The sequence below is a fragment of the Eurosta solidaginis genome, chromosome 1 (assembly GCF_040869045.1).
Source record: "Eurosta solidaginis isolate ZX-2024a chromosome 1, ASM4086904v1, whole genome shotgun sequence".
NCBI classification, from domain to species: Eukaryota; Metazoa; Arthropoda; class Insecta; order Diptera; family Tephritidae; genus Eurosta; species Eurosta solidaginis.
Window position 1 is genome coordinate 194,163 of NC_090319.1, and position 12,095 is coordinate 206,257.

The 12,095-nt window shown below is 37.1% G+C and overlaps 1 protein-coding gene across 7 annotated transcripts in view; it reads left to right on the top strand.

Moving 5' to 3' along the window:
• The window catches only part of LOC137245895 (uncharacterized), a 152,679-nt gene that overhangs the window by 114,765 nt on the left and 25,819 nt on the right, over positions 1 to 12,095 (top strand). For all 7 annotated transcript variants that reach the window (XR_010951416.1, XM_067777102.1, XM_067777090.1 and 4 more), the window contains 2 exons: positions 6,563 to 6,707; positions 6,776 to 6,925. Coding sequence is in view for 6 of the 7 variants with exons in the window: in XM_067777102.1 (XP_067633203.1) it covers positions 6,563 to 6,707; positions 6,776 to 6,925 (295 nt within the window). In the remaining variant the exon portion in view is untranslated. The remainder of the gene's footprint in view (positions 1 to 6,562; positions 6,708 to 6,775; positions 6,926 to 12,095) is intronic.

Here is a 12,095-nt window from a genome sequence, read left to right on the forward strand (position 1 = left end):
ATGTCATTTCGGGGCTTTTTCGGGATCATTTAAGGATGGCTTTCAGGATTCGTCCGGGAACCCGTCAGGATAATTTCTGGACTTTTCCGAGACTATTTCGGGATCATTTTGGGACCTTCCCAAGATCATTTCTGGATGGATTTCGGGATTTGTCCGGGATGCCCTCAGGGTCATTTTGGGATTATTAGGTGAGCATTTGAGGACCGTTCCGGCATCACTTCTGGATGGTTTTCGGTATCCGTTCAGATTCCCGTCGGAATAATTGCGGGACTTTTTCGGGATCATTGGGGTCCCTTCCAAAATCATTTCTGGATGGTTTTTGGGATTCGTCCGGCATCCCGTCGGGGTCATTTCGGGACTTTTTCTCGACTAATACGGGATCATTTGCGGGCCCTTTCGGTATCATTTCTGGATAGTTGTCGGGATCCGTTCGGGATCCCGTCAGGGTCTTTTCGGAACTATTGGGAGATCATTTGAGGACCTTTCCGGCATCATTTCTGGTTAGTTTTCGGGATCCTTTCCGGGTCCCATCAGGGTCATTTCGGGACTTTTTCGGCATCATTTAAGATTGGTTTTCAGGATTCGTCCGGTATCCGTCAGGGTAATTTCTGGACTTTTCCCAGACTATTTCGGGATAATTTTGGGACCCTCCCAAGATCATTTCTGGATGGATTTCGGGATCTGTCCGGGATGCCGTCAGGGTCATTTTGGGACTATTAGGTGATCATTTGAGGACCTTTTCGGCATCACGACTTTTTCTCGACTAATACGGGATCATTTGCGGGCCCTTTCGGCATCATTTCTAGATAGTTGTCGGGATCCGTTCGGGATCCCGTCAGGGTCTTTTCGGAACGATTAGGTGATCATTTGAGGACATTTCCGGCATCATTTCTGGATAGTTTTCGGGATCCTTTCGGGGTCCAGTCAGGGTCATTTCGGGACTTTTTCGTGATCATTTAGAGATGGCTTTCAGGATCCGTCCGGGAACCCGTCAGGGTAATTTCTGAACTTTTCCGAGACTATTTCGGGATAATTTTGGGACCTTCCCAAGATCATTTCTGGATGGATTTTGGGATCAGTCCGGGATGCCGTCAGGGTCATTTTGGTATTAGGTGATCATTTGAGGACCTTTCCGGCATCACTTCTGGATGGTTATCGGTATCCGATCAGGATCGCCTCGGAATCATTGCGGGACTTTTTCGGGATCATTTGGGGTCCCTCCCAAGATCATTTCTGGATGGATTTCGGGATCTGTCTGGGATCCCGTCAGGGTCATTTAGGGGTGCGTTCGAGATCCCGTCAGGGTCATTTCGGGACTTCTTCGGGAATATATCGGGATCATTTCTGGATGGTTTATGGGATCCGTCCATGACCCATTAAGGGTCATTTCGGGACTATTAGGTGATCATTTGAGGACCTTTCCGGCGTCACTTCTGGATGATTTTCGGTATCCGTTCGGGATCCCGTCGGAATCAATGCGGGACTTTTACGGAATCATTTGGGATTCCTTCCGGCATCATTTCTGGATGGTTTTCGGGATTTGTCCGGGATCCCGTCGGGGTTATTTCGGGACCTTTTCGGGGCTAATACGGGATCATTTGGGGATCCTCTAGGGGTCGTTTCGTGACTTTTTCTGTATTATTTCGGGATCATTTTGGGACCCTTTCGGCATAATTTCTGGATGGTTTGCCGGATCCATCAGGGTCATTTCGGGACCATTTTGGGATCATTTGGGAACCCTTCCGAGATCATTTCTGGATCCGTCCGGGATGCCGTAGTAGCCATTTCGGGATTTTTTGTTACTTTTCCGGGATAGTTTTTGCACCCTTCCGGGATCATTTCTGGATCTGTGCGGGATCCCATCTGGGTCAATTCCGGACTATTTCGGGATCATTTTGGAATCCTTCCGGAATCATTTCTGTATGGTTTTCGCGATCCATCGTGGATCCCCTCGGAGCCATTTCGGAACTTTTTCTGGAGTTAGTCGGGATAATTTAGGGACCCTTCCTGGATATTTTCTGGATGGTTTCTGAGATCCGTCCGGGAGCCCGTCAGGGTAATTTCGGAACTTTTTCGGGACTATTTCGGGATCAATTTGGTACCCTTCAGGCATCATTTCTGTGTGGTTATCTGGATAAGTCTAGAATCGTGTCGTTGTCATTTCGGGTTTTTTTGGGACTACTTCGGGAACTTTTGGAAACACTTCCGGGGCGTTTCTGGATGGTTTTCGGAATCCGTCCGCGACAGCGTCGGGGTCATTTCGTGGCTTTTTCTGGATAATTTCGTTATCATTTTGGGATCCTATCAGGTTATCAGCTCATAAAGTTCTTTTTTTTTACTCAATTACAAAAATAAAATGCATTAGACAGAAAAAAAATTTCAAACAGATAACTTTATAAGCAGGCTAACGTGAATAGCCCACATATTTCATTTTCTCCTTGCGGACGGGGCCGCGGGTAAAGGCTAGTATATATTATAAATGGCAAAGTTTGGATGTTTGGATGTTTAGATGTTTGGATGTTTGTCCAGACGTTTGTCTTTGTGACTCAATCACGCAAGAACGGCTGGACGGATTTGTATGAAATTTGGCATGCATATAGCCAATAGTCTAGAAGGATCTACTAGCTATATATTTTTCAAAAGGGGAGCGGTCTCCGCCCCCTAGGAACAGTTATAATTTAATTATTATATTTTTTTGTCTTTGCGACTGAATCACGCCAGAACGGCTTCACGGATTTTGATGAAATTTGGGACAGAGATAATAGGCTACTGGCGAAATTTTTTTCGAACATGGAAAGGGGGAAGGGGGTCCCACGACCCCTTCGAATAATTACTTTTTAACAATTTTTACACATTATAACTTTACGTATACTGACCTTCACCAATATTACAAACTCAGTGGGTGAAATAAGTCGAGGGCTTACAAAGTGAGCAGTGATACACCACCCCCCCCCCCTCCTCCTTTCCACTATCGTGCAAAATCTATAAATTGTTATAACTCAATGTAAATTTTGTCCTAAAATCAATAATTTTTGGTATCTGGCTCATACAGATCGAGATCTAAACAATTTTGGAAAAACGATCAGTGGTACTCTCCTCCTCCCGCCATCCGCCCTCCTTCAATTGTTTTTATTAGCACGCTTTTATTAGCTTTACCTGTATGTTTCTTGGTAACTCTTCATTCGCTCCAACGCGCCTGTTGCCTTATTAACATGGTTTTATAATTATCTTCACCCCATTTTTAATCCCGTTTGGGTCATATCGAGACCCTTCCGGGATCATTTCTGGATGGTTTTCGGGATCCGTCCGCGATCCCGCCGGGGTCATTTCTGGACTTTTTCGGGACTATTCCGGGATTATTTTGGGACGCTTCCGGGATCATTTGTGTATAGTTTTCGGGATCCGTGCGGGATTCCGTGGGGATTATTTTGGGACATTTTCGGGACTATTCCGGGATCATTTCGGGACTATTTCGCGATCATTTGGGGACCCTTCCGGCACCATTTCTGGACGGTTTTCGGGATCCGTCCGGGATCCCGTCGTGGTCATTTCGGAACTTTTTCTCGACTAAGACTGGATCATTTGGGGACCCTTTCGGCATCCTTTATGGATGGTTTTCGGGATCCGTCCGGGTCCCGTCGGGGTCATTTCTGGACTTTTTCTCGACTGATACGGGATCATTTAAGGACCCTTTCGGCATCATTTCTGGATGGTTTTCGGGTTCCGTCCGGATCCCGTCAGGGTCATTTCGGGGCCCTTTCTCGACTAATACGGGATCATTTGGAAACCCTTTCGGCATCACTTCTCGATAGTTTTCGGGATCCGTCCGGGATCCCGTCGGGGTCATTTCGGAACTTTTTCTAGACTAATACGGGATCATTTAGGGACCTTTTCGGCATCAGTTCTGTATGGTTTTCGGGATCCCTTCAGGGTCATTTTGGGACTTTTTCTCGACTAATGCGGGTTCCTTTGAGGTACCTTCCGGCATCATTTCTAGATGGTTTTCGGGATCCATCAGGGATCCCGTCGGGGTCATTTCAGGACTTTTTCGGGACTAATACGGGATCATTTTGGGACCCTTCCGGAATCATTTCTGTATGGTTTTCGCGATCCGTCGTGGATCACCTAAGGACCCTTCCTGGATATTTTCTGGATGGTTTTAGAGAACCGTCCGGGAGCCCGTCAGGGTAATTTCGGAACTTTTTCGGGACTATTTCTGGATCATTTGTGGTATTTTCCGGCATCATTTCTGTATGGTATTCGGGATCATTTGGAGTCCCTTCCGGCATAATTTCTGGATGGTTTTCGGTAATTTCGGGACTATTAGGGGATCATTTGAGGACATTCCGGCATCATTTCTAGATAGTTTTTGGGATCCGTGTGGGATCCCGTCGGGGTAATTTCTGGACTTTTCAGAGATTGTTTCGGGATTATTTTGGGCCCTTCCAAGATCATTTCTGGATGGATTTCGAGATCTGTCCGGGATCCCGTCAGGGTCATTTAGGAGTCCGTTCGAGATCCCGTCAGGGTCATTTCGGGACTATTAGGGGATCATTTGAGGACCTTTCCGGCATCATTTCTGGATAGTTTTCGGAATCCGTCTGGGATCCCGTCGGGGTCATTTCAGGACTTTTTCGGGACTAATACGGGATCATTTTGGGACCCTTCCGGAATCATTTCTGTATGGTTTTCGCGATCCGTCGTGGATCCCCTAAGGACCCTTCCTGGATATTTTCTGGATGGTTTTTGAGAACCGTCCGTGAGCCCGTCGCGGTCATTTCGGAACTTTTTCGGGACTATTTCGGGATCATTTTGGTACCCTTCAGGCATCATTTCTTTGTGGTTCTCTGGATAAGTCTAGAATCGTGTCGTTGTCATTTCGGGTTTTTTGGGGTTATTCCGGGAACTTTTGGAGACCCTTCCGTGGCATTTCTAAATGGTTTTCGGCATCTGTCCGCGATAGCGTCGGGGTCATTTCGTGGATTTTTCTGGATAATTTCGGGATCATTTGGGGATCCTATCAGGTTATCAGCTCATTTAGTTCTTTTTTTACTCAATTACAAAAATAAAATGTATTAGACAGAAACATCTTTTTAAACAGATAACTTGATAAGCAGGCTAACGTGAATATCCCATATATTTAATTTTCTCCTTGCGGACGGGGCCGCGGGTAAAGGCTAGTTTAATTAATAAACATAAAATTAGAAATAAAGAATTATACGATAAAAAGGCTAAGCCTTTAGATATTAAAATTAATGATAAGGTTCTAGTAGAAACAGAACCGAGAAATAAACATAGAAATATATATCAAGGTCCCTACATAATAAAGAATATCGATGGACCAAATGTAACAATTTACGATGAAATCAATAAAATTGAAAAAACTGTACATAAAAACCGTGTCCAAAAATTTTATTAAAATTGATAGTACTTTTAAATTTGACTAATTAATCTTTAAATATAAATATATTTTAAGAATGCGCCAAGGAATGTAAAAAAAAAAAATAAAACATTTTTTTTAATGTTAATTTCGATACGGGCTAATTTACTAAAAATATGTCACCTAAATAATATAAAAAGGTAGTAACTTCCTTACGTTAAGTAGTAGTAATAGTAGTAGCTTATACAATAAGCTTACCATACAAGATAAAATATCGGCTCACTTCAAACTAAACTAAATTATCAAAATCTAAAAATTAACTTTTCCTACATATTTCTTTTTGCAACTTTCAATTTTAACTCATTTTGATATAGCCTAAATAAGAATGTGGCAAGACTGATCACCTTGCCAAATTCTTCTTTTCTAAAGGGGGATGATGTAGTGTCAAATTGGGTCACTGCATTTAAATCTGGCAACTCCCCCTCTAATAAATAAAAAGATGCAATGCTCATATTAATACTTCGCATCACTTAAAATGTTAGAGTGGAATGACGCGGAGATTCAACCCCATTGGTTGAATCTACCGTTACTCGAATTTATCACGCCATCGCATCATATAATTTTCCCGTTATGCGCAAAAATGCATACCGAGATGGTTGCTGCTGAAAGCGCAGTTTAGTTTAGTTTCAGTTTGAAGTGAACCGGTGTCCTATACAGAACGAAAAATAAAAGTCGAAGACTCTAAGTGTGTAAATCAAAACTTAAGTGAAAAAACTAAAACTAGAAATAAAGACTAACTAATTTTAAAATTAAATAAGTTTTTATTAATTTAAAAAGGTCACAACAAAAGAAAACGCAGTGAGTGTGTGCGTACAGGCGTGGGGCTGCAAGCCCAAAATTAAGTGGCATTTTACTTGTTTATTTTTCGCATTTCATTTTAGCCATTTTTATTCCGTGTTTTTTTATGGTTGCATATTCTTACAAAAGAGGAGTTATGTATTGGCCATGTATATACGTGCCAGGGATGTTAATTCGAGATCATGGTATGCTTTTTATGTTATGTAAGGAAGTCTATATCTATCTCGATTCCTTTATGGCATTACGTACTACCGTAATCCAATAAAAGTTAAGATACCCTTGTGAACAAATACAATCTAACGATATGTGTTTATTCTCTTTTAGGCGTGAATTTGGTTTAGAGAGATTTGTTCCCATAACTCTCTTTGAAGGAATGAAGCGAAAGGAGCTTAGGCGACTTATATCACACTTTCTCAGATTGATTGCAGAAATGACCGGCTCATCTACCAAAGTTTTGACTCAGCTTCAGGTAAGGTTTCTAAAAATATTACCATAAACGTAGGGGATTAAAGCAAAAATATATATTTGCTTATTCAGTCAAAATTACACTACTTGGACATCATAGCAAGTTTACCAAGTTACGGAGCGAAATGTTTTAGTACAAACCAAAGAGAAGGGGTCGAACGTGTTTTACTAATTAGTCCACGTTTTGGCTTAAGTCAAATAGCCAGTATAAGAAATTCGGTGGTAAGTATTTTTATCTCCATTTGCGTATTAAACTCCTAATTGTTAATTATATAATTAGATTTCCCATATAAATTTCTCCCATCGATACCTCTAGAGTGTAATCTCTAATTGGAAGCACAAAATAAAAGATAAATGACAGAAAATAATCTAGCTCTCAGGGATGGAACATATTTAAACGCGTAGATTATCTATTGACGATTTTATTGTAGACTAAGGCATGTGTAAATGTGGTCTTAGGTTATTAGTTTTGTGTTTGAAATGTTTATAGGTATCTTATACTTATTGGCTCATGGTAAAAAAGGGTTAATTCCATTTTCACTTTTGATAAAAAAAGAGCTTATTGAAGTTTCTAGCACGGTCAAAATTAAGCAATTAAGTTTTGCTTCATCCAATTTATAAAGGAGAGGGTGATTTAAAAGTAAATATTGGGTTTTTTAAACGGTTTTTTAGGTTGACTTGACAGGCTCGCTGGTTGGATGGCTGGCACAAATTTTGTAATTGAAATTTAAGTAACTTCCCCGATAAGCTACAAGCTTGAAACCTTGAATATAGCTCAGAACCCGATGACAATGCAATAATAAGACAAAAATTGCCGCTAGGTGGCGCAAGGATCGAGATATTCACAAAAATTGTATTTGTGGTCCGATTTGGCTCATATTTTGAACACATAATGCATACAAGAATAGAAAGCGACCTATGAAAAAAAATCGCCGCTAAGTGGCGCAAGGAACGAGATATTCACAAAAATCGTATTTGTGGTCCGATTTGGCTCATATTTTGAACACATAATAAATACGAGAATATAAAACGACATATGAAAAAAAGCACCGCTAGGTGGCGCAAAGATTTAATATATTCAAAAAAGGCGTATTTGTGGTCCGATTTGGTCCATATTTGGAACACATAATATATACATGAACAGAAAGCGACCTATGATGTCCGATTTGGCTCATATTTTGATCAAATATTGCATACAGTCCGGTAGAAGTGACATCAGAATATCTTGGAGTCAGAGGAGGGACAAGCATACGTGGCGCAGAGTCGAGTAAAGTCTTTGGAAGGATTATGTATTGAGGAATTAGATTGTAACAAATTGTCAGGAAAGTCCTTGCAATAATGAGTCACAAAATGAACTAAATAAATTGAGAAATAATAGGCAATTAAATAAAGACTAAAAACTTGAAAATAAAATAATTTAAAAAAAAATTTTTAGTTAAACGGTTTTATTGAAAACAATACTTACATGAAGTAATAATACTAAAAGCTAGAAAATAATTAGGTAGGTCCTAGGTACTGAGTCATCACACTCCTAATCAATCTAGGGCGCTGACCAGACAATTAAATAAAAGCGTTCGACGCGTAAAATTTCTATTGATAGTCATATACAAGACCAACTGAACCCTAATCACATTTTTAGAAACGCGTGCAACGCTTTTATTTAATTGTCTGATCAACGCCCTAGATTGATAAGGAGTGTGATGACTAGTACCTAGGACCTACCTAATTATTTTCTAGCTTTTAGTATTATTATTACTTCATTAAGTATTGATTTCAATAAAACCGTTTAACTTAAAAAAATTTTTAAATTATTTTATTTTCTTCAAAATGTATATATATAATGTTTATACTTGAATCATATGGTATCTTTAGTATTTTGTTACAGATATTTTTATTGTAAAATGAGGACGTAAAAGTTAAAAAGAGAATTAAAGGAAATAAACACATTTTGGCTTATCTACAATAAATTGGGTTTTTTTAATTCAAATATATTTATAAAACTTTCAAAAGACGTTGGTAGAAAATTAATGCGAGGTTGATATTAATCATTACTCTGTATCGAGAAGAAAAGGGAAATTTCTTTCACATTTGAAAGATTGTCAATTTTGGAATCGTTTTTCCTGTCACACCGCGATACAGAGTTGTGCAAGTGAGACTTCCTGACACTTAACTTCTGGGAGATATCATAAGGTGCCCATATATGTCTAGGGGATTGTGTTTGGGGGGGACAGAGTTGGCAGACTTGAAGCTTGCACAGCTGAACGCCTCCATAGGCTGCTTTAGTCATCCCTTTTATTCTTACCAAGTGCTACCCGCGGGGAGTTACAACACTTTTTACCGCTTTAATCTGACAAATCTAATATTGACTAGACGTTTGATAATTTACTAATGCATGATACTAAATGAGCTTTGCTCGTAGCTTCATAATTGACGATTTATTGTAGATTAAGGCATGTGTAAACGTGGTCTTAGGTTATTAGTTTTGTGTTTGAAAAGTTTATAGGTATCAATTAAAAGACGCAAATATCGTCCTCTGTGACTCAAGTTATTGGCTCATGGTAAAAAAGGGGTTAATTTCATTTTCATTTTTGATAAAAAAAGAGCTTATTGAAGTTTCTAATGCGGTCAAAATTAAGAAATTAAGCGTTGCTTCATCCAATTTATGAAGGAGAGGGTAATTTAGAAGTAAATATTGGGTTTTTTTTCTTCAAAATGTATGTAATGTTTATACTTGAAAAATATGGTATCTTTAGTATTTTGTTACAGATATTTTTATTGTAATCACATTTTTAGAAACGCGTGCAACGCTTTTATTTAATTTTCTGATCAACGCCCTAGATTGATGAGGAGTGTGATGACTAGTACATAGACCTAATTATTTTCTAGCTTTTAGTATTATTATTACTTCATTAAGTATTGGTTTCAATAAAACCGTTTAACATAAAAAAATTTTTTTAATTATTTTATTTTCTTCAAATTGTATATAATGTTTATACTTGAATCATATGGTATCTTTAGTATTTTGTTACAGATATTTTTATTGTAAAATGAGGACGTAAAAGTTAAAAAGAGAATTAAAGGAAATAAACACATTTTGGTTTATTTACAATAAATTGGGTTTTTTTAATTCAAATATATTTATAAAACTTTCAAAAGACGTTGGTAGAAAAGTAATGCGAGGTTGATATTAATCATTACACTATATCGAGAAGAAAAAGAAAATTTCTTTCGGCTCATTCCATTTCAAGACACCCGGTCCGCGGAGGACATGATTTTTGATTTGGATGAAATTTTAATATGTTGTTCTTTGGTCAAAATAATGAAACACGTGTATTTTTTGCCTTAAAAAAAATTTTTTTTCGGATTTATCGGCAATGGAATTCCATAAAATGCAGTCGGTATTTTTTTATTCACCTATTTTTTCAACTGTGAATAACTTTGTCAAAAATTATCCGATTCTCATGATTTTTTCTTTGAAATGTTCGTTATTATATTTACTTTTATATAACTTTATAAACAATAGCATATAGTTTAAAAAAAAATTTTTTGTTTAGTATTTAGTAAAAACTTATGACTTTTCAAAAATTAATTTCTCAAAAAACGTTATCTTTTTTTTGTTTAAACTTTTTCTATATTGAGTGAGCAGTTCATATTTCAACTTGGCTAAATGCCTATTAGCCGAAACTGGTTGTTTTCGAGATATGAATTTTTGAGATTCTCATGATTTTTTCTTTGAAATGTTCGTTATTATATTTACTTTTATATAACTTTATAAACAATAGCATATAGTTTAAAAAAAAATTTTTTTTTCTTAGTATTTAGTAAAAACATGACTTTTTTCAAAAATTAATTTCTCAAAAAACGTTATCTTTTTTTGTTTAAACTTTTTCTATATTGAGTGAGCAGTTCATATTTCAACTTGGCTAAATGCCTATTAGCCGAAACTTGTTGTTTTCGAGATATGAATTTTTGAATATTAAACATTCTCATGATTTTTTCTTTGAAATGTTCGTTATTACTTTTAATTTTATATAAATTTATAAACAATTGCATATAGTAAAAAAAAGTAATTTTTTTAGTATTTAGTAAAAATGTATGACTTTTTTTCAAAAAATAATATTTCAAATAACGGTTATTGTTTTTTGTTTAAACTTTTTCTGTATCGAGTGAGCAGTTTATGTTTCAACTTGGGTAAATATCATTTGGCCAACGCTCGTTGTTTTCGAAATATGAATTTTTGAATATTAATCTTTTTTTCGCCATATATTGATGCATTACATATCAGCATACAAGACGATCAATGCCAAACGCTTCAAATTAATTAAAATATCACATTTATTATTGGAAACATTCATTTGTTGTTATTTTTCATTTTTTCGAAATCAAAAATCATATCCTGCGCGGACCGGGTATCTTGAAATGGAATGAGCCTTTCACATTTGAAAGATTGTCAGCTTTGGATTCGTTTTTCCTGTCACACCGCGATACAGAGTTGTGCCAGTGAGACTTCCTGACACTTAACTTCTGGGAGATATCATAAAGTGCCCATATATGTGTAGGAATTGTGTTGGGAGGGGACAGAGTTGGCAGACTTGAAGCTTGTCAGCTAAACGCCTTATAGGCTTTAGACATCCCATTATTCTTACCAAGTGCTTCCCGCGAGGAGTTATAACACTTTTTACCGCTTTAATCTGACAAATCTAATTTTGACCAGCCGTTTGATAATTTTCTAATGCATGATACTAAATGAGCTTTGCTGGTAGCTCCATAATTAACGATTTATTGTAGATAAAGTCATGCGTAAACGTGGTCTTAGGTTATTAGTTTTGTGTTTGAAAAGTTTATAGGTATCAAATAAAAGGCGCAAATATCGTCGTCTGCGACTCAAGTTATTCGTTCATGGTAAAAAACGGTTTAATTCCATTTTCATTTTTGATAAAAAAAAAAGAGCTTATTGAAGTTTCTAATGCTGTCAAAATTAAGCAATTAAGCGTTGCTTCGTCCAATTTATGAATGAGGGGGTAATTTAAAAGTAAATATTGGGTTTTTTTTCTTCAAAATATATGTAATGTTTATACTTGAATCATATGGTATCTTTAGTATTTTGTTACAGATATTTTTATTGTAAAATGAGGACGTAAAAATTAAAAAGAGAATTAAACGAAATAAAACACATTTTGGTTTATCTACAATAAATTGGGTTTTTTTTAATTCAAATATATTTATAAAACTTTCAAAAGACGTTGGTAGAAAATTAATGCGAGGTTGATATTAATCATTACTCTATATCGGGAAGAAAAGGAAAATTTCTTTCACATTTGAAAGATTGTCAACTTTGGAATCGTTTTTCCTGTCACACCGCGTTACAGAGTTGTGCCAGTGAGACTTCCTG